The sequence below is a fragment of the Microtus oregoni genome, unplaced genomic scaffold, assembly GCF_018167655.1.
Source record: "Microtus oregoni isolate MIOR12 unplaced genomic scaffold, Mior012 000021F_ref0000039, whole genome shotgun sequence".
Lineage (NCBI taxonomy): Eukaryota > Metazoa > Chordata > Mammalia > Rodentia > Cricetidae > Microtus > Microtus oregoni.
This window is the reverse complement of record NW_024543080.1, coordinates 159505-186447: the sequence shown is the minus strand read 5'-3', so window position 1 is coordinate 186447 and position 26943 is coordinate 159505. Positions and strand designations below refer to the sequence as shown.

General features: G+C 44.8%; 2 protein-coding genes across 2 annotated transcripts in view; both read right to left on the bottom strand.

The window, feature by feature from the left end:
- Nucleotides 1-628: 628 nt before the first annotated feature.
- LOC121460938 (4-hydroxybenzoate polyprenyltransferase, mitochondrial) lies at nt 629-19550 on the bottom strand. Its single transcript, XM_041671636.1, has 7 exons — nt 19277-19550; nt 14690-14856; nt 9917-10038; nt 8244-8329; nt 6383-6516; nt 3953-4141; nt 629-1411 (listed from the first exon to the last, which is right to left on the bottom strand). The coding sequence occupies exons 1-7, from the start codon at nt 19527-19529 to the stop codon at nt 1259-1261; spliced, it is 1104 nt and encodes a 367-aa protein (XP_041527570.1). The 5' UTR covers nt 19530-19550; the 3' UTR covers nt 629-1258.
- A 3909-nt stretch (nt 19551-23459) lies between these two features.
- LOC121460823 (heparanase-like) overlaps nt 23460-26943 on the bottom strand; it is a 38001-nt gene continuing 34517 nt past the window's right edge. Inside the window, exon 12 of the mRNA XM_041671460.1 lies at nt 23460-23645. Coding sequence (XP_041527394.1) covers nt 23486-23645 — 160 coding nt within the window. The 3' untranslated portion in view covers nt 23460-23485. The remainder of the gene's footprint in view (nt 23646-26943) is intronic.

The following is a 26943-nucleotide window of genomic DNA, read 5'->3' as shown; positions in this document are numbered from 1 at the left end:
CGGTGGCCCTGGAGGGAGTCCTGAGTGACAGGGACCCGGAAGGGAGTCCTGAGTGACAAGAACCCAGAAGGCAGTCCCGAGTGACAGGGACCTGGAAGGGAGTCCCGAGTGACATGATCCAGAAGGGAGTCCTGAGTGACAGGGACCTGGAAGGGAGTCCTGAGTGACAGGATCCAGAAGGGAGTCTTGAGTGACAGGGACCCGGAAGGGAGTCCCGAGTGACATGATCCAGAAGGGAGTCCTGAGTGACAGGGACCTGGAAGGGAGTCCTGAGTGACAGGGACCTGGAAGGGAGTCCTGAGTGACAGGATCCAGAAGGGAGTCCTGAGTGACAGGATCCAGAAGGGAGTCCTGAGTGACAGGGACCTGGAAGGGAGTCCTGAGTGACAGGATCCAGAAGGGAGTCCTGAGTGATGGGGGCCCTGGGATCAGGGCTGGGAAACGACTTGACCTTACTCAGGTTTTCTGGCTGCTTCGACAGAAACATGATAAAAGGGCAATATGGAGGAAAGAGTTCATTTATGTAATATGTTACCATCCTATAAACTATGCCTGCCCAAGATAAGGAAGGAATAAACACACATCAAAATTCCTATGTCAAGGCTGATATGAGAGTCACATCCATAGATACATTAAGCAACAATTTTATTTGCTTACATTCTTTTACATCCAGAACCAGGATAGCTTCTTGAATTCCAGCTTTGGCAGCAAGTAATGATCACAATAAAAAATAGTGTGCTCCAACTTAGCACTCTCAATGATAAATAAAACGAAGCATACGGTCATTTTCCTAAGTCATGAATTCAGATGAGTTACACATCAAGTCTTTTTCCAAAGTTCCTGAAACTTCAGGTGAGAATAAAGAGAGAGGCTGCACCAAATGAAGCGGGGTCTACCTAACCCCAGGAGCCCCCAGGTGCTGTGACAGGGGGAGGGGGGCATCTTGCTAGGTGACAGCTGCACTAGAACCCAGCAAACACTCTACTCACACGCTTCTTGCTTCTTAAACAGATTGCTCAGACAAATGTAATGATGTGGTCTCAAGCCCTGAGTGTTTTAGACATGATTTTCTTTGCTAGGATGGAACCTGGAGCCTTGGGCATGTTGCACAGTGGGTCAGCATCACTCTACCTCTGAGCTACAACCCAAGCCACTTTGATTCTGTGAGACAGAGTCCCACCATGTCACTGAGTGCCTTTGACCTCGAGGCTCTCTTGCCTTTGCTTCCTGAGGGTACCACCAGACTCAGTTTAATTTCCTACTCCAACATTTTCAATTTTTTTGTTTCTTCTGTTTTTTCTTTCCACAAATTCCCCAGGACGATCCCTAGGAACAAGAGTATTCCTAGGGTGCGGTTGGAGGTAAATTTATTCCAGCAGTCTTCGGGTCTGTGGATGTCGACAGTGTATATCTGAAAGAGAGAGCACAGCATAGGCGGAGTAATCTATTCAGGAGAAGACATAAGTTATAGGAAGCTGTATTACACCCTAACTATCTTCTAATGCAGAAAAATCAAAACATTTCTTACTGGGGAATCACTCGTACTGTGTTCTAAACGTTCTGGCTAGGGTGTGAGAATGTTTGGAGAAGCAATCCATTGCTATGCTTGGTTCTAACCATAGGCTGGATTCCTCCACACAAACATGAAATACTCCAATGCCCAAAGCTGACACCGCAGCTGGAGACTGCACACGGCTTTCTGTGATGAATCAGCCAGGATACAGGTGCTCTTGTATGCAAGCTCCTTCTGGCTATGTGACTAAGACAGACATGACACACATGGAAATTTCATGTTTCAGTTTGGGTCCCATTTCCAAGGCATACATTATATACATGCAAATATTGCAAACTTTTTTTAAAAAACTCTAACCCAAAGCTTTCTGGGCCTATGCACTCAGGGAAGGGGCCCTCCACCTGCCCTTGAGCACAGGAACTTGGCGGCCTCTAAAGCACCCTTGGGTTCCAGGTTTATTTTCCACAGCAGCATCTCAAATGAGGAACGTTTGATTTGAGCAGGACAACTTCATTCTGCAGGGTGATGAAATCTCTGCACATTCCTGGTTCTCACTCACTAAATGAGGAAGACATGCCTAGGTTACTATGACAACCAAAGATGGTCTACCCAAATGCTTTTGACTCCCTCCTGTGCTCACAAGGGATCCAGAAACCCAGATCTATGGCCAGCCACCTAGATCACCCACGTTCTCTTCTCCACACCAGCCCTGTGGATGCGGCAAAAAGGTGCATTCAACCTTCCGTCCTTCTACCCTTCCTTTCTGGACAGGGTCTCACTGTGTAGCTGAGGATGGCCGTGGATTCTGGATCCTCTTGCACCATAAATCACATTCCTGCCTGGCCTCAACTGTCTCTTTTCTATTGGGCAGTCCGCAGACTCAAAATCAGGACTTCCTTTCACAAAGCAAGTTTCAGGACAGCCATGGCTATATAGACAGATGAAGGAACGGAGGGAGGGAGGGAGGGAGGGAGGGAGGAAGGAAGGAAGGGAAAAAGTGTACTGAGGACTATAGATGCAATTTAAAATATCAAGTAGCCCACACACTACTTATAATACTTATAGAGACTTGTATGTTCCCTCTCCTTTACCATCTAATACTTTAAAGTATACTTTCTATTTAAACCAGACAATTAGTAGATGATTGTGGGCCTTGTAGAACCAAATTCTCAGTTCTTGGGGATTCTGAGACTTTCTGTAGAAAAAAAGATGAAACCCTGAAGAATCACAAATCCTAGCATTTACAGTGAGGATCATGCAGGTGTAATCTATGTCAGACCAATTCTGTTGTGCATGTCACTCAAGGCCTGCCTACATGACACATGGTTCCCAATAATACGTATAGAACACCATCTGAATACATGTTCATCATTACCTTTTTATCTTATTCAAAAAAAAAAAACAACTATGCAGCACTGTTTCAGAAAGCACCCATTTTTCAGTCACTGATCCAGTTAAACTTAGATCTGGCTGATCATTTTACAAGTTCCTTACGCAGGTTTCAGCATAAGCCTGCAGCAGCAGAGGAGCTGGGATGCTGGGTGAGCAATGCAATCACACTGTTTTCTAGAGGATTCAGTCAGGTCACCTTAGCATTTTCTGCTGGTTCTGTTGTTGGGGTCTCGCTCACAATAGCCAAACTCTCTAACACTGACTGGTATCTCCAGCCTGTTTTCATCTGGAGATCAGGTCCTACTCAGTGGCTTAGGCTGACTTTGAACTCATGCATCCTCCTGATTCAGCTTCCTCAGAAGCTGGGATTCCAAGCTACAGGGCCCATGCTTTCTGGCTGGCAGTGGTCTCCACACTAATGGAACTCACGATTGTTATGGTTTAAATTACATTTGTGTGTGTGCACATGGACACACGCCTGTGAGTGTGCTAGCACATTTGTGTGCCACAGTGTGCATGTAGGGGTCAGAGAACTCAAGGGAGCTGGTTCTCTCCTTCCACTGTGTGGGTCCTGGGGATCAAACTAAGTCCATCAGACTTGGTGGCAAGCACCTCATCAGATGAGTGACATGTCTGGCCCTATTTTACTATATTACTATTATTTTAAGGTTTATCAGTTTGCTTTTGGAGTAGCAAAAAATCTAATTTTTTTTTCCTAAATTAACAAGGTTAATTTTATTTGCTTCGTTTATTTTGGTTGTTTTGAGATGGTCCAGGCTGTTCTAGAACTCACTATGTAGACCAGGCTGGCCTCAAACTCACAGAGATCCTCCTGCCTCTGCCTCCCGAGTGCTAGGATTAAAGGCAGGCACTATACCTAGAAATGCTCATTTTCTGAAATTGAGGAGGGAGAAAAAGTTCAAAGCAATACAAGCCAAGCAGTTTGTTTCAGGAAGTTCCTTGCCTATTTATCAGTGGTTGTTTAAATATTTTAATAATTTATAGTAAGGAAAACTGAAGGGAAAGTAATGAATGAAAAGATCAAACCTGGTGAGCCAGGTGGGCTCCTACTGCAGCCACGGCAGCGTAGTAGGGGAGGGTCTGACCGCTGTTGGCGCCAGCCAGGCTCAGTGCTCCCAGCATGGCGATCCCAAAGCCACTGAGCCACTTCCTGGTGTTCTCCCTGAACAGCAGTGCTGTGGACTTCAGGCCAATCAGAGCGTCATCTCTTTTGTCCTAACACCAGGAATAGGAAAGCGTGTTTTGATATTTAATTCAGTAAGATGGAAATCACAGTTCTCAAGTATTCAACTTAGCCTTTCTAATATATGTACAGCTGATCCTGCTTTCCAACCAAAGAACACACATGTTAAAGAACATATAGCTATACCACAAGCTATAGAAAACGAGAGACTCCCAGCACTCAAGAGGCAGAGGTAGGTGGACGTGTGTTCAAGGCCAGTCTGGTCTCAGAGCGAGTTCCAGGACAGCCTGCTGGGCGCTGGTATTTGAAGGCATGCCCCACACCTGGGTTGGTCTTTGTTCTTCCTGAGCTCCATTCCTCCGGAGCTCTCAGTTCTCAGTTCCATTCCTCCGGAGCTCTCAGTTCTCAGTTTCAGTCTTGATGCTGTCACAGATGCGGGAGATGCTGCTCACTGCATATCCACACCCACCCACTCTCCACTCAGCCCAGCTGATCCCTTCACGTGGAGCTGGGTGCTGTAACTATCTCCTGGAACCAACACCTTCACGTGGAGCTGGGTGCTGTAACTATCTCCTGGAACCAACACCTTCACGTGGAGCTGGGTGCTGTAACTATCTCCTGGAACCAACACCATCATGTGGAGCTGGGTTCTTCTGGAACCAACACCCACACATACTCATAGAATTAATAAATAAATCTTTTTAAAAAGTTCGTAAGTATAACCTGACTAGACACACAAGTAGTAACCAAATGTGGTAGGGAATGTACTAACCATTTCATAATGTATACGTATGATACATCACTTCATACACACTGACTATAAACAATGCTTATCAACTGTGCTTCAGGAATCAAGAAAAACAACAACAGGCATCCCAAACAAACCACAAAAGGTAACACTAGGGAGCTGTAAGGACGTTTGTGCCTAAGTAAATACTCTTTGAAAACAAGATTTATTTTCAGTTATGTGTGCATACTGGTGGCCATGTACATGTGTATGGGTGCCATAGAGACCTGAAGGGGGTATCAGATCCCCAGGAGCTAAGGGTTACAGGCAGTTGGGAAGCACCAGGTGATCTTCTCCAAGAGCAGCAAGTGCTCTCAATTGTGGAACCATCTCTCCAGATCCCTCAAAACACTATTCTGGAAATTTTACTCACACACTCATATGTATGAAGTGTTAATGATGATAATATAATTTATAATTGTCAAAACTAAGTAACAGCTTAGTTTGCCAAAACAGACATATCATTATATTTCAAATTGTGATGCTATTCTAAGTCAAGGGACTACTAGGTATATTCAAGTGACAATGACAAAGAACAGATAAAAATATATGGGGATGGCCAGAGATGATGGCATATAACTGGGACCCAGCATTTGAGACTGTGGTGGAAAGGCCCAGGAGTTCAAGGACAGCCTTGTGCCTCAGAAACAGTAAGAAGGAAACTGAAAAGAGGGAATGTATTGCCTGCACACCTCACGGTCTGCCTGATGTGCTGACGAGATCCAGACAGAGGTAAGAGAAACTGAGTACAGAACTTGGACACCATCTGGGCTTGAATTTCAGCTCTGTTCCCACTACCCAGGGAACCATGGGAAGTTACTTATCCATAAAATGCGGACAGACAAGATCCTTCCTGTGTAGACTGTTAGACGATTAACTTGGTTTTTGTAAAATATTTAAAAGGGTGCCTGGAACATAGTAAATATTATTTAATGCTTATGAACAAAACAGAACAAAGCAGCTGAACTGTGGAGTAAACTAGTGTAAAAATGAGCAGCAATGTTTTGTTGGGTAAAGGGAGCAGGGGATGGTTTTCCTTTTAGGGAACAATCTCCTTTGTCTACCGTTAAAGTCACTGTGCAGATCTGTAATCCCATCTCAGAGGAGAGGCAAGTGAACCAGGAGCACAAGGTCATCCTTGGTTACACAAGTTCAGGGCCAGCCTGGGTAACATGAAATGTCTCAAAAACCAAATTAGACAAAGAAACAAACAAAAACGGCTCTTAGAAACCACAGCAGTGGGGTTGGAGAAATGGCTCATAGGTTAAGAGCATTGCCTGCTCTTCCAAAGGTCCTGAGTTCAATTCCCAGCAACCACATGGTGGCTCATAACCATATGTAATGGGGTCTGGTGCCCTCTTCTGGCCTTCAGGCATACACACAGACAGAACATTGTATACATAATAAATAAATAAAAAAAATTAAAAAAAAAAAAAGAAACCACAGCAGTTAAACCAAAGTTCAGAAAAATATATCATTTCTTTACCTGGTGGGCATAAATAGTATCATATATCAGTGTCCACATAACTCCAGAAAAATAAAGAGGCAGGCATACAGCTGGGTCACAGGAACCCTTGACAGCAGACCATCCAAGTAATGCACCCCAATTAAAAGTCAGCCCTGCAATCAGGGGAAGCAGAATGTACGTCAGCACACATAAGGCATAGGAACATAAGGCGGCACATGTCAAATGCTCACTCCAGTCAGACCCTGCTACACTGCTCTGTGTCCTTCACAGAATCTCCTCAACCTCCTGTGGCTGGTTCTTATTTGTACATCTTACAAAAAAAAAACAAAAACAAAAAAAAACCACAACAATAACAACAACAAAAAAACAGGCAGAGAAAGTTTAACTAGTAATTAAAATAACAGCTAATAATGTACCTAAGAATAAGGTACCTAAGAAGTTTGTGCCTGGCAGAGCCATCAAACTGTGAGTGCTGGAGTCGGAATGCAGACATACCAGGCTCTCTCTACCTCCCGGTAAGCTATGGGAACAGAGTACAGACAACACTCACTCTGCTCCCTCAGCCTCGGTGAGGTCTGTACACACATCCGTGCACTGACAGAGCCTACATCGACCTGCAAGGCTGATCACCTCCTAAGCTGCAGGCTAGAGGCTCAGCCTTCTGCGGACACCTCTGCCCACACAGCTCTCAAGTCATTCTGCACCTATCTTTCCCTTTCCTACAGCGTCTGTTCCCACTCCAAGCACCCCTCCTCTCCCGAGAAAGCACCACATCCACGTCGGCCACACCCACACTCTACTGCCATGTCCTGCCTGTCTCTCGGCCTCCAGTTCCTGGAAAACGGTGGCTGTGTTTCAGTCACATTTATCGTCTAAGCACTTGGCGCAAAGTGCAAGTGGGGACTCAGTGAATGCTTAGAGTAGTGTACTGGCTGCATTCGTGCCAGGCACAGGCATCAGTTTGAAAACAGAGTCTCAAACTTCTCCTACCAAACATTTCCAGACCCGCCACAACAGTACCGTCTACTCTAAAGAGAAAGACTCTCCATGACGGGTACACACTCCATCACAACTCTTCTACAAGTCAAGTCCTCATCCCTTCATGAAATCTCCCTGATTCTTTTCATTTACTGGAAAATGGTTCATAGAAGTAGAATCAGCCTAGGAGCAGTTTAGAATATCCTAGAAAAGGAGCAGTTTAGAATATCCTAGAAAAGGAATAGTTTAGACTATCCTAGAAAAGGAGCAGTTTAGAATATCCTAGAAAAGGAATAGTTTAGACTATCCTAGAAAAGGAGCAGTTTAGAATATCCTAGAAAAGGAGTAGTTTAGAATATCTTAGAAAAGGATGGGAAAGTCTGGAAGTAGTTTCTGACCTGCCCACCCTCCGTATCTCCCATCCACACAAACACTTTCTGGAGCGCTTGTGCTCTATAACGCCCACGCTGGGCTGGGCGGCAGGGAAAGATGCTCCTTAGTCGCTCACGGTTTACTAATGCAGAGCCAGAGAGCTGCAAATACATTCTGGCCAAAGTTTCATAGAGTGGGAGCTGTGGAAGCCTCAATTTTCACCTTGGTTCGCCCACAGAAGTGCATGTTACCTCACTCCCAAACTCCTTAGGATACCTTGATTAACCATCATCTTATGGCATATCTAGGGTTTTAAAGGCACTTAAGGAAAACAGTAATCTTGATAATTTTAACAAATCGCTAAGATTTCCCAGCCAATAAAAATAACTAAATTCCTTTGAAGCATAAAAATTTATTCTTCAGAAAACTTGACGACTGGCCTGATAATCACAGACACGCACACACCCATGCAGGACATAAAAACATGGCAGGCAGTGTGAAGGGAAATCTTTCGCTGTCTCAGTCTTACCCAAGGCTAACTGAGGCCAAAACGTGATTCTCTTCATCAGTGGGTAGGTGATGACAAGAAGTAAGGACGCCGCGCCCAAGGCTATGCTGGGAACAGAAGCAACAGGATTAAGGGAATCGTTAGAAATCAGTAACCATTTTCAAGTCATCAGTATCCCTAATTGCAAGGTATTTTTGTCTTAAGTACTATTTTTATGAAATTCTTTCCTAGAGTTTGCCTACTAGAGACAATGATTCGAAAAGCATTTTAAATGTCACAAAAGAACCAAACCAAACAACAGTTAACACACACAGTACTTCCATGCACTAGGTACCATTGTTAAGTGCTTCAGTTCTGTTCATTCTGAGCTTCACTAGGCAACAAGAGGTTCCTTCTGCAGAGGAAGGTGAAGCACAAAGAAATTAAGGAAGAGATTGTTGGTCAGCTCATCTGTGGGAGACCAAGGTTCAAACCTTAAAGCAATCTGGCTCCAGCATCCTGCCAATTTAAACGACCATGTATTACAGCCTGTTCAAAAACCATAAGATGTGCAGTAACTGTGCGCGCATGTGTGCATGCGTGTGTATGTGTTATGTGTGTGTGTACACGCACGCTGTGCACCCATGTGCACATGAGGGATGAGGAAAGAGGCCAACTTAAGATGTGCTCTTGAAGAGCCATACCTTGTTTTTTGACACAGGTGTCTTATTGGAGATCTGCCTGTTTCTGCCTCCCCAGTGCTGGGGACTGCACTTATATGGCAAGTGCCCCACCATATGAGCCATCTCCCTAGCTCTCCATGTGTCCAACAGAGAGTTCATCAGACCAAGGAGAGTCCCTTTCATACATAGCATATGTTACTTCTTAAGAAAGAAAATAGGACAGGTGGTGGTGGCACAAGCCTTTAATCCCAGCACTTGGGAAGCAGAGGCATGAGTATCTGTGAGTTCCAGGCCAGTTTGGTTTGCAGAGTGAGTTCCAGCAGCCAGGATAACTTGGTGAAACCCTGTCTTAAAACGAACAAACAAAAAAGAAAGGACAGAAGGAAGGAGAGAGATAGACAGAGAGAGAAAGAAAAAAGAAAAGAAAAGAAAGAAAAAGGGAAGGAAGGAAAGGACAGGAAAGGAAGGAAGGAAGGAAGGAAGGAGAGAGAGGACCTATTCTCCAGACAGCAATACTTAGCGGGCACGCTCTCTGTCGCCCTCTCTCCTTACTCAGGAGTACTCTGAGAACAGCCATATGATGCTGGGCCTATTTAGACTGACCCAAGAAAGGGCCCTCACACTTTTCTCTTCTACTACTTATATTAGTTTCAGACTCTGGGAAAGACACAGTTCCTCTTTATGTTAACTGAGCCTAACCACTTCTGCTTCCGGTACTCAGTGGTTACAGGCCGCAAAAGTAAAACTATACACATACCTATTGCTGTCCTACACACAGGGGATGGGCCTTGTGTCCCATCAGGAGCATCCATAGCAAACACTAAAGGTGCTTCAGAACCAAGCTGGTCTCCTCACTCCTTGGCTGAAGCGTCCCTGAATCTCACAGCACAGTGAGTTCCTTTACTCTTCTGAACCCATGAATGGATGCTTCACAAGAATTAACAGATTTGTAATAGAGAGAATTCTACATTCCACATTTTCTGATCCAGAGGACATGGTTTACACATAACTGTGCAACCACATCTACTGTACCTGTAGTAGTTCAAACACAGGAGAACTCCCAGTGCCAAGGTCAGCTGTCCCCCAAGGAAGACGAAGGACTGGAAGATTGAAATGTCGCCAGCGGCAATTGGGCGATTTGCTGTTCTCATAACCTCAACAAAGGAAAACAGACACTTTAACCTCATACACCAATTCAATTGTTTGTTTAAACATTGATTAATAGACAGGTCCATGAGCTGGCGAGATGGTTCAGGGGATGGGCACCCGCCTTCACGCCTCCTGTCTGGAGACAGAGCCTCAGGCCGACATGACGGAAGGGGAGAGATGCCTCATCCATTCTTACTCTGACTGCTCTCATGCAGAGCTTACTTAACCCATACAGAGAAGTGCATGCTATTTTAGAACTAAAGTGAGGGCTGGAGAGATGGCTCAGCAGTTAATAACACCAGTTACCCTTCCAGAATCCTGAGTTCAATTCCCAGCAATCACATGGTGGCTCACAACCATCTGTAATAGGATCCAATGCCCTCTTCTGGCGTACAGGCATACACACAGACAAAAGCACTCCTACATAAAATACCTAAGCAAATAAACCTTTGTAACACACATACAAAGTCATTATTTATATATACATACATACATACATAGTGAAAGACCCGAGGCAGGCACTAAAGCACAAATATGAACAGAGTGAAATCAAAATTTGAAGTACTATCGAGAACTAAAATCACGCGTTTAAATGTTTAACATGGCTTTTAAAGGGCAGTGTTTGTCCCACCATCCCCACCCCATCCCATCCTTAAACACAAAGTGTCTTCCTGATCTTGATGCTTAGCCACTGAGCTCAGCAAACACACAGGTCTTGCTTCCATAGGAAGGTGGTAAAATGACTGGAGTTCTCAGGAGAGAGGGAACCTCAGCAGGTTGCGGATAAGGCCAGCGCCCTGTTCTAGGATGGTAAGCACTACATGAGACATGACCCTGAATGGGTCTGTGCTATCGGACTGACGACGCTGAAATGATAAAGGTAAGTCAGCTGGAGAAATGTGGATGGCACTGTTAAACACGGGGATCATGACTGCTGCTGATTCTCCCCCCTGAAATGTGACTATGTCAAATTCAAACACATATAAAGATTATAATCAAAATTTTCAATGTTGTTAGAAATTAAGAACTTTAGATATGGGATGACAAAGCCTCACATTTGAGACTATGTTTTTAACCTATTGTTTGCCATACAATCACTTAGTAGTAAATCATCACCCCGGTATCAATGAACACACAGAAGCTGTGTTCCCGACAGCAATCCACTCTTCATTCAGTTCATCAGCAAGTTACTAACTGCTCAGTGCATTAATCAAACCCGAGCCATAAACATGTCCTTAGTGATGGACAACACTTTAGGAAACAGGGGTAAAGACTGCAACTAGGCCTTTAAGAGACAGGTGACATATTAACTCCCCAGGCAGCAAGCACCATCTCAATCAATGGGAAACACCTGCTCAACACCTGAGCTTTGTGAACGCCATTACACAACCAGACCCCTAGAGGAAACAGAAAAGGTTGGCTGGCTTGATTATCTTTTAATGAAACTTTTTCTCTGAGATGACTGCAGTTAAGAAATGGTTAAGAAATGGAGCTGGAACCAAATGCTACAGAGAAACCCTGTCTCGAAAAGTCCAAAAAAAAAAAAAAAAAAGAAATGGAGCTGGAGAGATAGCTCAGGGGTTAAGAGCACTGGCTGCTCTGCCAGGTTCAGTTCCCAGCACCCACACAACAGCTCATAACTGCCTGTAACTCCAGTTCCAGAGGATCTGACACCTTCACACAGACATATATGCAGACAAAACATGAATGCAGCCGGGCGATGGTGGCGCACGCCTTTAATCCCAGCACTCGGGAGGCAGAGGCAGGCGGATCTCTGTGAGTTCGAGACCAGCCTGGTCTACGGAGCTGGTTCCAGGACAGGCTCCAAAGCCTCAGAGAAACCCTGTCTCGAAAAACCAAAAAAAAAAAAAAAAAAAAAAAAAAAAAAAAAAAAGAATGCACATGAAATAAATTGTTAAAAAATATGGAATAAAAAAAAGAATATGGAACTCCCATATACCTGTATCATCCGTTCCGTTAATGACATCCTGGGAAACTTGATGGAACCAGAATTTTGATGTCAAGACAGACAAAACCTACTAAGATTCCTGCTCCAAGGACCTCCATTTTCCCTGGATGTCACTCTCTTCCCTCTGTCACTCCTTGATTCCTACAACCGCACAGAGGGTGATCCATTCAGGCTTTTCCTTTCTCTTGACATAATCCCGGGAAATGCACCCACACTGTTGCATGGATGATTTTGCTGTTGCTGCAGTTTTCCAGAGCATAAATGCATCATGCACGGTCTACTCACACAGGAAAGAACTACTGGCTTGTTTCAGTTTGGACCTATAAGTAAAGCCACTACATTCATATGCAAAATGCCATGTGAACATAAGCTTTGTTTCTGTGGAGGAATGCACAGGCACCCCTGAATGACAGCTGTGTACCCACAGGAAAACAAGCCGGGTTCTCTCCCCACCAGCAATAGTGGATATGTGAACTGCTCTAGGCAGCATTTAGTGCTGCCATTGTTTTCCGTTTCAGCCATCCTGATAGGTCTGTAGTGATACTTTACCGTAGTTGAAATTTGTATTTAAATCAAAGCTAATGATGTTAAAACAAAAATGTGTACGTGACACTTGCAGTTTTGCCATCTTCCTATGGGACGAATTCATGGATTGATCAGATTTTTATTTAGTGCTTGGCTCTGAGAATTTTGTATACTGGTATCCAGGTAGGTATGTGCTTTCAAAATATTCACCAGTGCATACTTTAATCCTCTTAAAGGGCCTCCAACATATCTAAACTAACTCTGGTGAAATCCAATACAGCAATATTCCTTTTTATGAGCTATATTTTCAGCATTTCTCTTCCACTGTACTCAAGAGCTGCAGACTGTGATATATCTTACTGTAGATTTATTTACCATGATGACAGCACCCACCTTCCTGATAACGTACTTACACAACGGACACTTACGCCCTTTGCCAAATTTCAGACATTCAGCTGTTATTTCTTCAGGTATTTTTTGGTATTTCTTACTTGAAACCCAAGCATTTTATGTGTCCCTAATCTCATTTATTTTATTTCATTATTTTATGTGTATGATGTTTTGCTTGTATGTATGTCTGTGGATCATGTGAGTGCCTGGTGCTTACCAAGAGGCCTGGAAAGAGCTTCAGATCCTCTGAAACTGGAGTCACAGATGGCTGTGAGTTGCCATGTGGGCACTGGGAGTTAAACCCAGGTTCTCTGGAAGAACAGCCAGTGCTCTTAACCACTGAGCCACCTCTCCAGCCCCTCTAATCTCATTTTAAACTTGTTTTAGCTGGGTTATTGACACCACTTTGGTCAGTGGAAGGGACTGCAGATGCTGCCTAATTATTTCCAGGTGGAATTAGAAGCGCACACCTGCTCCTGAGAAATAGGCTTTTGTGGGTGCTTGGTTTTGTCTGTGCCCATTTGTGTCCCCAGCCTGCTGGCCTCTTCAGTTCTAAGATTGAGATATGCGAGACAAAAATAATACACAAAACTAATGTACCATGCTCTTCTGGGGTTCCTGGGGCTCTGCCACCTTTTCCTCTCCAGTCGGTTTTGTTGTTTTCTAAGTGACAGTTGGAGTTTCTTAGTGGGAAGGATAAAGGACAGCACATGCGGTCCCCTTCCTGGAGCACAAGTCAGACTACGTGAGTGGTTACAGGGTGGGGCTGGCGCATGCTTTCTAAGGCTGCTCAGTCACATACTGTACCTTTTCATGTCTTCTTCAATATGTACTTCCCAAGCTCAACAGTATTAGACTAGTTCTGAGGGTAACTAAGAACAAAATCCTTTCTGAATATTTAATCTCAAATGTTCGCTTTTATAAACAGCACATGGTTCCTCACACATGTGCTAATTTCTAGCACTGGTTTTCATCTTCTATAAGCCTTACACTGAGCTTTAAAAAGGGAATGCTGAACTACTTTAAGCACAAATCTGAAGTCTCATTTATAACAATATGCAGAACGAAAATGATCCAGGAAATATCAACATTCAAATCAGGTTTGCATTTGCTGGCCAATCAAATAGCCACAGCTGTCTGTATGGCACGGAGGTGCCCATCAAATGGTTTCTGCCCACTTCCATCCCATCCCGATCCCAGGAAACACACGCACGCACACAAGAGGGGAGATAGAGACAACTGTCCACTACAGTGCACTTCTGTCTCCCAGTAAGAAACTAACTAAGAGTAAAACAGGCCACTTGTGAGAAGTGTATTTTTAGTAGGTGAGCTCTTGTGATAACACTTGTTGGTGTATAATTTAAAACTCGTACACTCAGGGTCTGGTATTTTCCACTTCTTAGTTTTGGTCCATGGCCGACTGTGGGTAACTGGAACTTAAGAGCAAACTGAGGGCAGGGGCTTTGGGGGAGCCAAAGCTAATGCCTGCCTTAGTCATTTAAACTAAGACCTCGGAGGCAAGGATGACTTATCTTTAGACGTGGAAAGGTTCAGGGTCAATTTCTAGCTGTCTCTCCTACCTTTAGCTCCTCCATTCTAAATTACCTGTAAAACTCCAGTACACATCCCTGCTCCACTCTTCTGCCGGAGGGAAGTGAACTGCCCTTTGCAACAGTGGTTAGTCATGGCAGACTTCAGTGGCATCATGTGAGGTCATCATGGTGTTCTGCAGAAATGAGAGAAGCCTCCGTTCCTTCCCAGGGTGAAGCTACCTTTTTATCGAAGTCACGGTCCCACATGTCATTAATAGTACAGCCAGCTCCACGCATCAGAATAGCTCCAGTGCCAAAAAGTGACAGCATGTACCAGTCAGGAAAACAGCCTGGTTCAGCGGCCAGACCAATGCTCCAGGTGCATGGCAAGTACAGCAGCCAGGTTCCTAAACGAAACCAGAACCACACGGAAAACAGAAACGGACACATTTAAATCAGATAATTGCTTCACTTTCTTAATCACTGTTTTGGCTTCTGCTGCTGTGACAAATACCATGACCAGCTGAAACCAGGGAAAGGGTTTATTGGGTATGGCTATCCCCATCACAGACCATCATTAAAGGGAGGCAGGGCAGCAACCTGGAGGCAGGACTGATGCTTACTGGCTTGCTCAACCCATTTCCTTCTACCACCCAGAACCATCTGACCAGGGTAGCACTGTCCCCAGTGGGTTAAGCCTTCCACATCATTAACCAAGAAAATGTCCTGGGCAATCAGAAGGACACATTTTCTCAGTTGAGGTCACCTCTTCCCAGATGACTCTAGCTTGTGTCAAGTTGACAAAAATACTCCCCCCCCACATACACACAAAAAAATCAAGTACACAGCACAATCACCACATCCCCCCAAAAAGTATAATCACAGTAAAACATAAGACAGGTCAATGCCTGGAATTACAGCACTGGGGAGGCTGAGGCAGGAGGACCAAGAATTCAAAATAATGGTTCCTAAGCTACAGAATACCCAGAGCACAGTGTAGCAAGACCTTCCTTGGCCACAGGCACATATTACAATTATGACCTCACTTACTGAGAGCCTGTAGTGGTCCCTACAGATTAGGCAGCTCTTGCAGACCAAAAGGTCAGGAGACCTCCACATGTAAGGGGGCAGATATAGACACTAAAGTATCTGAAGGCTTAAGTCTTAATTTCATCTGAAAACAAGGAAAAAGAGCATCTACCTCACTGAGTTTTAAAAGAGATAACAATATTAAGGCCGACAGTTATGAAATCTGAACTTGGGGCTACACGTATTCTACCAGTCTACAGGCAGAATGGATTAACCAACTATATAAAGATACATACAAATACGGGCAGTGGTGGTGCACACCTTTAATCCCAGCACTTGGGAGGCAGAGGCAGGCAGATCTCAGTGACTTCAAGGCCAGATTGATCTACAAGACAATTATGAATGTTACACAGAGAAACCCTATCTCAAAAAACAAAATAAAACTAAAAGAGATGTAGCATACATAAGTACAGTCAGTTTTCTCTTGTTTTTAACTCCTGAAGTAATAATAATATTAATATTCCTTGAGCCCCTGTCATGTGAAGGCACTTATCAAAGCACAGAGGATGTTTAGGAACTCCAGGTACCGGCAGCAACAGCTGTCACAAAGCACTTTTGGGTCTGAAGTAGAACACCCCCTACAGGCACTGGCATTTAACAAGTGGCTTTAGAGGACGGTGCTGTGTGGGAGATGTAGGAGGTGCAACCATAGAGGACAAAGCCTATCACTTTGTTTAAAGACGTGGCCCTTCTCAGTGTGCTCTCTGCTCTCGGCTTCTTTCTAGCCACATCTTGGTGCCATGCTCCTCGCCATGATGGATCTAACCCTCTGGAACCACAGCCCAAATAAACCCTTTCTTCCATAAGTCGCCAGATCATGGTGTTTTACCACAGCACAGAAAGGTAACTAATCCAGAGACTGAAAGACAGAGGGCAGGATTTACCCGAAGTCACTCTGGTTAAGATGGAGCTCTAACCCAGAAGTCTAGCTGCAGCTTAGGTCAAAAACTCTCAGTTCCCATACCTAAATCTCAGTGCATACAGACATTCTACTGCTTCAGCTCTCCTGACTCCAGGGACACTTCTGTCTGTCCTCTGTGACACCTTCGTTCCTATGGCTATTCTGTGAAGACAGGTACCGGGTAGTGAGAAGCCAAATAGGCTACGGACAGAAATGTTTATTATGAAAGAGAAAAACTCTCTGGGAGATGAAATAAAATGGTCAAATTCTGAAAGTGATGGGCAGAACAAAATGCTTGTGTAGACTGGGCCTATGATTCTCTAATTATATAGATTTCCTTAAGACAACAAAATCACCCATGGAGAAGGAAAAATGACACTGCCATTTTGGTGGAAAGAGTGCCACCTGGTGAAACTTCTGCAGTAATGCAGGCTTTGTGGAGCTCAGCAGTATTGTGCTGGCCTAGCATATGGAAGGCCTTGATCTCCAGGTACTGGAAAACAACAATGAAACTTTGTTACTGCCTTCTCAAAAAAAAAAACTGAAGCCTGACAGTGGTCTATGAAAGTAATAAAATATAATCCCACTACAGTAAAATAATAACTATCTTACAAGAAGAGAATTATAAATATTTAGCAGAAATGCTACTGCCAATTACTGCTCCTGACACATGGTTGGGGCCCAAAACCATTTGTTGAGTGAATTCTATCCTGTATTCATCTTATTTAGCATCAAAACATGCAAGCCAGCATTTTAAGATACTTATAAATCTCGAATCCCCACTACTATTCTGAAGTAACAGTGGCTAATGCTAATAAAGCCACTAATAGTGCCCTTATATGCGGGCATGATTCAAAGTATCTATCATGGTGTAGATGTTAAGAATAATTTTAAAAAGTCAACATTAGCACTTCCCTTTTATAGATAAAGAAATGAAAGTGGAGAGACATAAAAAAATTTAACCACACTCCCTCCACTGAATGGAGAAGGGCCAAAGAGGTCTCGGTCTAAACTTGGCTCATGACCATTTTATAGAGTCCTGTTACATATACAGCCACTAGAATATGTTTAACTGTGGAAGCAGGAACAATGGCAGCTGTTGATCTGTCCTGCATGCCTGTAAGTCTATCCTGTAGCTCTGTCATACAGAATCTAAGAACAGAATTATAAAGTGCTGTGTGAACCCCGAGTTACATAACACGCTAACAATTGCAGGCCTACCTTCCGTTTAGAGGCTTTTGTACTTTAATCTCTGATTGTTAAAATCTGGGCCTGAATGCCAAACAGGAACACATGTAAAGACTATCAAAAGCAAGGCCTTGCTGGGTGCGGTGCCACTCCAAAGAATGGGGCAAGCTCTGAGTACAAAGCCAACAAGCCCTTGTCTCACACAAAATGAAATAAAACCCAGCATGGTGGTGCATGCCCGAAATCCAAGCAATTGGGAAAATATGGAGGCAGGACTGAATTCAAGACTGGCCTCAGGTACATAATGGGACCCTGTCTGAAAACAAAACACCAAAACCCACAAAAGGCCACTTTGTGGGGTGGGTCTGGATAGAAAAAGGTGGAATAAGCAATTTACACATTTGGATGTACTTCTAGACACTGAAACTGTATATACCAACATCGACATTGGCTAGAATTCTGCCTTCACCTCTTCCTGTTACCACTTTCTTCGGTCCAGCCTGTCTCCCATTGTGTGGTTTTGCAGGCAGGCTTTTTTTTTTTCCCCCTCAAGACAGGGTTTCTCGTTAGCTACAGAGTCAGTCTGGCACTCGCTCTTTAGACCAGGCTGGCCTCAAACTCACAGAGATCCGACTGCTTCTGCTTCCCGAGTGCTGGGATTAAAGGCGCACGCCACCACCGTCCCAGAGGTTAATATTCTTAATACACGACATGTTTTTGTTTTTTCAGAGCATACAGCTCAGACTGGCCTGCGACGTGAATCGGTCGTCCTACTTTAGCCTCTAGAGGGCTGCATCACAGGTGTGAGCCACCACATCTGGATCTCGAAGCTCTTTCTCCAAGATCTCCTCACTCCTCCGCTGCACAGCGCTTCCTTTGGAGTGCTATTTCTTCTGTTTTTCAAGGACTGGAGACCCTTAGAAAGTTCTTTTTCTTGTGCATGACCTATACCAGAGATTTGTTTCTATACTTTCCTAGGTCATCAACTCTTTTCCAACCAGAAACAAATTCTTTGAAAGCTGATAGTTTCCCTAGCTTTCTATCACTGGGGCCAAGTAAATTCCGTTAGCTGCTGGGCTGCGCTTTAGGAGCTCCGTGCATATGGAGCTTATATTGTATCACAGCTGTCAACAGTGCACACATTAGTAACCGATAGGCACTATGATGAGCAGGAGAAAAAAAGAAGGGGGTCGTAGAAGAAAGAGATGATTGTGTCAGTCTGACGTTGACAGGCAACCCAGAAGCGCGACACTGTCTGCGTCAAAGGCACTAAATCTCGGTAACCGGTGATGCAGGAGAAAAAGCCAGGCACCAACGCTAGGTCCTCCTATAACGAGGAGCCTTGGTTTCTTCAACAGTCTTACTAATGTGTCTTTGGGCCTTATAGGGTTGGCGGCAGAATAGAAAACTAATGAATGCAGAAATGCTCCAAGTCTGCAAATCGCCACGCGTGGGTTTCGAGAAAGCAAAGGTGGGCTAGATCATCTCCGAAGGGCCTCCGTGAAACTCATCTTTCTTGCTATCACTGTCCGCCTCCGGGGCTCAGGACAATAGGGGGTCCCCGACTGAAGTCCTGACCAGGTCCCGAAGTGACCGGCACCACGGGCCCACCCCTGGCAGCCGGGGCCCCGCCCTCTCGCCTCACTCACCGATGGGTTTGTCCAGGCGCATAAGGCGCAGGTAGGGCTGCAGGGGGCGCGGCGCCCAGTTCACCACGGCCGCGGCCGACAGGCTGAGTGCGCGCCCGCGCGGTGCCCCCGGGGCCGGTACCCGCCAGTCCCGCGCGCCCCAAGCCCCTGCCGTGCGGGCCAGGGCCAGAGAGAGTCCGAACGGACATCGCCGCCACGCCGGTGTCACCGCCCTCAAACCCCACGCCAGCCCTGCGCCCCGCAGGCCCAGCATGGCGCCGAGGCTCGACGCCGCTTGCTGACGTCATCCGGGGACGACCCGCTTCGAGCGGGCGAGCATGCGCAGTGGTGGCGAACGGCCGTTAGCTGGCTGGGTGGGAACTCAACCAGCTTTAAGGTGTCGCAGGTGTGTGTGTCTGTGTGTGCGTGAGTGCATGTCTGTTAGATTGCCTGTATGTATGTAGAAGTGTGTGTCAGGTTGTCTGCATGTATGTAGCAGTGTGTGTGTGTGTGTGTGTGTGTGTGTGTGTGAGGCTGCCTCCGTATATGTGCATTGCGTGTATATGTGCTGTATGTACGTGTCAGGATGTCTTCATGTGTGTAGCAGTGTATTAGGTTTGTATGTATGTGGAAGTGTGTCAGGTTGCCTGTGTGCGCATCATGTGCGTGTGTGTTGTATGTATGTGTCATGATGTAGCAAGTTCTCCTGTATATGTGTTGCTTTATCAATTCTTGTTTAATTTGCATAATCTGGTTTCCATATACCTTGTCTAACTCCGCTTGGAGCTGCGCTAATTTCTGTTCCGTTTCTTTTTCCATTTTTTTTGCATTATACCGGGTTTCTGAAAAGTTTTCTTCATTTTTCTTTTGGAGTTCTTTGTCTCCATGAACTGTTTAATTTCTAGGCAACATTGCTTCACTTTTTGCTTAGAACCAGCTAGTTCAAGGTTTAAGCTTTTGGTTTCTTGGTCTTTTTTTTGTTTTTTGTTTTGTTTTGTTTTTCGAGACAGGATTTCTCTGTAGCTTTGGAGCCTGTCCTGGAACTAGCTCTTGTAGACCAGGCTGGCCTCGAACTCAGAGATTTGCCCACCTCTGCCTCCTGAGTGCTGGGATTAAAGGTGTGTGCCACCACCGCCCGGCGTAGATAAACCCCAACACACATGTCAGATGTGTTACAGCTCACAACCTGTAACTCCAGCTCCAGGGAGATGTGACGCTCCTGTCCTCTGAGGGCACCTGCTCTCATGTGCACACCCTCCCCCTCCCACATAATTAAAAAATAACAAAAAATACCTAAAAGAGTTCGAGGCAAAGTCAGGGAGAACGAATGACTTAGATGTTGCTATTGCTGTGCCCAGATTACAACCCCCAGAGAGACCACCAGAGAGGCCAGACTGTAATAAGTAAGGTTTGTTAGCATACTATGAACTAGTTCGGAACTCATCTCCAACCCCTTCTGCAGTGAGGAGTCAGAGCTCCTCTGTGGGCTTAGCTTTTAAAGGCAAGAATTACAAGAAGGCCTTTTGAAGTTGCTTTGGCACGGGAGCAAGGTCTTTTACTCTGTCCCATCCTTCTATGTCAGCTAGTTCTTTGTTCTTAGAGCAAGGTTATACTGTTCCTGAATCAGGCCATCTTTATCAGCCTATACCAGGTGGCCAGGCGTAATTTCTCAGGTGGGGAGGCCACTATCTTCCTGGGAACAAGCTAACCTGGGTTTTTAGTTTTAAAACATTTTGCTAGAAAATTCCTTCTCAGCTGGGCAGTGGTGGCGCATGCCTTTAATCCCAGCACTCGGGAGGCAGAGACAGGCGGATCTCTGTGAGTTCGAGGCCAGCCTGGTCTACAAGAGCTAGTTTCAGGACAGGAACCAAAAGCTATGGAGAAACCCTGTCTCGAAAAATCCAAAAAAAGAAAAAAAGAAAAAAGAAAATTCCTTCTCTTCCCTTGAGAATAAAGGGTGAGGGTCTCACAGCTATAATCATACAAGTGAAAAATTAGGCATTGCATTTATTCAGTGGAAGAGGAACAAGGAAAATAAATAGGTAAGTTCAGACGTTATGACTGAAGTAGGAAATTATGTCTATGCGTAATGGTTCCTTTTCTTCAGAGTCAAGAACCTCAATGTTGGGAGGATGGGCTAATATAGGTAGGAGGTAAACAGAAGATAGTGAAGGAAAAGGCTCCATCCATCCATCCATCCATCCATCCAGAGCAGTGACGAGGATCAAACTCAGGGCCCTTTGTCTGTTCTAGGCTAACATTTTCCCAGCGGGCCACAACTTCAATCCATCCAAACCAGACTTTCAAATGTAAGAACCTGTAACCTTTAGCTTTTTAGAAGAATAAACATGCAAATTAAGGCTATAAAATTATTTTATTTCAAATGTGAGAATATAAAAACTGCTTGCATAAAAATTTGAGAGTATTCCAATAGAACATCCTCATTGTCTTAGTGTGTGGGTGCACCCCTTGTGGTCCTGAGTTCCTTGCTCGTGCTCCGTCTCCTTCTGCTCCTGATTTGGACCTTGAGATTTCTGTCCGGTGCTCCCGTGTGGGTCTCTGTCTCTGTCTCCTTTCATCGCCTGATGAAGGTTAATATTCCTGAGGATGCCTATGTGTTTGTCTTTGGATTCGCCTTATTTAGCTTCTGGCCTAGGTCTGAAAAAGCATGGGATAAATCCGGACTAGCTGAACATAGCGGACAATGAGGAATACTGAGAATTCAAGAACAATTGCAGTGGGTTTTTGATCCTACTGCACGTACTGGCTTTGTGGGAGCCTAGGCAGTTTGAATGCTCACCTTACGAGACCTGGATAGAGGTGGGCAGTCCTTGGGCTTCCCACAGGTCAGGGAACCCTGATTGCTCTTCGAGCAGATGAGGGAGGGGGAATTGATCGGGGGGAGGGGGAGGGAAATGGGAAGCGGTTGTGGGGACGAGGCAGAAATCCTTAATAAATAAATAAATTAAAAAAAAAATTTGAGAGTATTGACACATCCAAACTTTTACGTCTAGCTTAATCAATGTACTCAAACTCAATTGAGATAATATTCATAGCAGACACAAACATGTAGAATTGTAATCCTTAAGAGGTTTATAATCCTGGGGGAAATAATTATATGTTACTTGATCAAAGCAGAGGACTGTAATGTCCAGTGCCGTGAACCTCACCAAACCTCTCTGTCCCAGAGGATTGCTTGATGACAGTTACAGGGTTCGAATGGCCAGGGGTGGTGACTGGGGAAATGGCCAGAGGACTTGAGACTGAAGAAAGGCTTGCTGGGAGAACCCCAGGAAAGATGCCTTCAGGCCTGTAAGAAATGGCTCATCTTTGATTGCTGCCAGATCTCTGAATCTGTGGACAGTCACAGCCATCGTGTGAGCAGGCCAGGACCAGTGCTACAGGCTGGTGAAAGAAGCCGCTCCCTGGTGATGTGGCCACGGGAACAAGTTCTTAGTGGGATTATCAATGTCCTCACCTAGAGGTTTCTGTTGCTCACAGGCCAAAGCTTCCCAAGAGAAGCAAGAACTAGTGGTGTAGAAAAAGTAAACACTAGGATGATTGTGACGTGTCGGGTGTTTCCAGAAACTTCTCGTAATCAACCAACCGTCTCCTTTACAGTCATTTCCAGACTTATGCCGTCCCTTCCCGCTCAGGGGTTGGCACTGGTTTTCTGTGTGTTTTTAATACTACCCCACCCAGCCATCTGTCCTCTCACAGATGGTTTCTGCAGAACAAAGCGAAGAGGCACAGGGCCAGTCCTCTTCATTTTAGCTCCTCTAAGATGTCAGCAGGTGTAGGTCATTTACAGCCAGTGTGAAGTTGTGGCAATGAACCTTTCCCTGCCGGAGCCACACTAAGGCTCCTGACGGAGAGACCTGACAGTCTTCTGACCAAAATGCTACTAAAAAGAACCAGCTTTAAAAAAGCCATGACATAACCTTCGCTTATTTACTTCTTGGTCGTATCAGAGGCATTTCTGTACTTTCCTATTTTTAATAATCCCCCAAATAGTGCATGCAAAATGCTAAGCATCATTTGGCACATGGTGCCATTAACTGTCATCACCTCCAGGGTTCGACTTAGATGAAATCACCACACTCCACTCAACACTGACCGTGCCCCAGTCATCCCGAGGCTCTTGAGCTCGGCAACAAGTTGGCCTTCCTACACCCTCGTGAATAACACCCCTTCCCCTCTCATCTCAGGGCTACTGCGTGCCTTTTATTTTCATAAACAAGCAGCAATTTTAGCATTTCTTATGACAAAAAACCCATACGAAAAGGCAGGCATTCCTAGTGAGCTTCCTGGGCGGAGAGGTTTCTCTGTTAAAGCTGGCAGGGTCTGGTCATCCACCATCTTCAGGGTCTCACCGTTCAGCTGGACAGATCTACAGGAAGGAGAGACACGCTTGAGTTAGGCAGGATGCGCATGCACTCCGGCCCCGACAAAAGTTGCAAAATAGTTTTAAACCAAGGAGGACTTCGGCGGCAGCTGGCGCTGTTATTTGTATCTCAGCAGTAGGTAAGACCAGGTGTTTGACAAACTTTAAACTACGGTGGGAAAGTAACTGAACCAGAGAGCATGCGGCCCTGTAGAGAAACATGCACAAATGGTGCACCTATTTTCTCTGCTTTTCCAAGACAGCGTCCCATCCTATAGCTCAGGCTGGAACTTACTATACAACCCCGGCTAGCCTCAGACTCCTAGTGACCATCCTACCTCCACTACATCGAGGTTCTTCATCTTTTTCTTAAATGTTTTTTGTTATATATAATGATTGACAGGATTGATAAGTTATTTTTATGCCATTCATGGAATACATGTGACGCATGTATAATAATCATCAATCTGCTTGTATACAATAAGCACCATGTAGATGTTAGATGCACCATTTTTCATACAAATAAACGTAACAAGCCAGGCCTGTGCACCCAGGAGGTGCAGGCAGGAGTTTAGAACTAGCTTTGACTACACAGCTTATTCAAGGCAACAGGAGACCCTATCTCAAAAACTCCAAAAACAACAAAACCTAGCAAAAGTAATTCATTATGTCATCTTACTTTTTTTAAATATTGATTTATTTATTATGTATACAATATTCTGTCTGTGTGTATGCCTGCAGGCCGGAAGAGGGCACCAGACCTCATTAAAGATGGTTGAGAGCCACCATGTGGTTGCTGGGGATTGAACTCAGGACCTTTGGAAGAGCAGGCAATGCTCTTAACCGCTGAGCCATCTCTCCAGCCCCATCATCTTACTTTTAATATCTCGACATTCATTCCATCTTTCTATGCATAGAAACACATTTTACTTTAACTACAGTGGGTGTAGTGTACATATTTTCTTCTTTTAGATTTATTTATTTCATGTGTAGGAATGTTGTATCTACACACCAGAAGAGGGCATCAGATCCCATTATATCCACTGGTGTGAGCCATCATGAGCTTGTTGGGAATTGAACTCAAGACCTATGGAAGATCACCCAGTGCTCTTAACCGCTGAGTCCTCTCTCCAGCCTTGTATATATTTTCTTAAAACTTCTTTTCATTTAATACATCCTAATGTTCGTTCACATCGGATGGTACCCATCAACTATATTATCTTAATGAACACACAGGATTCTATGATATAAGTTTATTAGTACATTTATTTAATCCTCTACTTTTAAATACCTTGTTTCCATGTGGCATTATCGTGTTTTTCTCTCTCTTTCTTCTTTTTTTTTTTTTTTTGAGAGGTTATTTCTTTGTAGCTTTGGCTGGCCTGAAACTCAGTGTATAGACTAGGCTGGCCCCTCACCTGTGGGCCATCCTCCCGTTTCTGCCTCCCAAGTGCCGGGATTATAGGTATGCATCATCAGGCCTGGTGTGTACTTTTAGTATCCTGGTTCTTATTTTAAAGCTTTTCACCTCTTCTGAAGACCGGATCTCACTCACTATGTAGCTCCACATAACCTTCGTTAGATGCTCAGTCCCACAACTCAAGACATCCTAACGACGTGCTCAAGTGCGCCAGAGGCTACCACCACATCTATTCTCAGGTGGATTCAGTCCATAGGCTTTGGTTTTGTTTTTACACTAATATATCGCATCAAGTTTATATGAGGTAGGGCAGGAACTATGACCATCTTCAAGGAAACCCCAAGCAAAAATAGGTCTTGAAAAATATCTCCGAATGGTGGTAGTAAGAAGGTTCAGATGAAATGAAGGGCCATTTGAGAATGCCTACCAAAGCTGGGTAGTGGTGGCACACGCCTTTAATCCCAGCACTGGGGAGGCAGAGGCAGGTGATCTCTGTGAGTTTGAGAGCAGCTTGGTCTACAGAACACCTACCAAAGTCCTCGGATCGATTCAGTGTTTTGCTACCTCAGTTTGAAGGGAAACTTGATTATTATTAATTGATTACTATGACTTAATAGCGCTGTGTGAGACAGGCACACAGAGAGACTCCACCTGCTCTGGCTGCGGCGTTAATCAGCTGACATACAGCTGTGCTCTAAGGAAGGGTGTTTAAGTGGATTCAGTGGTGAGGGTAGGGTCTTATATGAGGGAAGTAACTGGTTCCATGTTTTGAAGATAGAAACAGAAGGATAAGGAAATAGAAGCTAGGTCTGTAGGTAAGATAAATGATCAAAAAAAATTAGTAAACAGCAGGTTTGGCAGAATTGAGGAGCCTTGGGAAAATTCACCTGAGATAAATACAAAAATACTGTTTTCACTTAAAATATTTTCATTCACTGGGTGGTGGTGGCACACGCCTTTAATCCCAGCACTCAGGAAGTAGAGGCAGGAGGATCTCTGTGTGTTCGAGACCAGCCTGGTCCACAAGAGCTAGTTCCAAGACAGGCTCCAAAGCTACAGAGAAACCCTGTCTCAAAAACAAACAAACAAAACAAACAAATATTTTCATTCGAGGCTGGTGCGTTGGCTCAGCAGCTAAAGCACTTGCTGCCAAGCCTGCCAGCTTGAATCTGATTCCCAGGACCCACACGATGGAAGACAGAACCTCTGCATGCTGTCCTTTGATCCCTGTGCTCAGGAACGCGCACACACAATGTATTTAGAAACAACTGAAACAATTTACCTAGAAGCTCATTTCCAGCTGTTTTTCTTACTCTATTCCACTCCCCCAATCCCCCATGACTTCAATGCTGCAGGAGAACCCATCCAGTTCTGTGTGACCTTTTATACCCCCACACACATGCCCTTCAGATGAGTGGTTCCGTGCCATTGGCTGTCCAAGTATCTTTTCAGAACAAAGACTCTAAATGCGGAAGTACTCTGCACTTGATAAACGCCAGCCACAACCCCTTATCTATAATGGTGTATTGGCTGCAAGATTGCTAGGGCAATGATGGCACCAAGCTTGTGGGAGGAACCAACCACTAACTGATCTGACCACAACATGGAACCCACATCGAGACTGCTTGGGTGACCAAGAACCCGAGACGAGGTTCCTAGGGGACCTAGGGTCAAACCAAATATTACTGATCTAAACAAAGAACAAAGTGTAGAGATAAAATGACTCCTCGTAATATCCTGATATACTCATTGATCAGCGCCTTCTTCAGCTGTCATCAGAGATGCTTCCTCTGGCGTGGGAACACAGAGAGGCGCGTAGCCAGATGGCACACAGAGAGGGAGCGACCTTGGAACACTCAGCCCTAAAGGGGATGTCTCCATCAA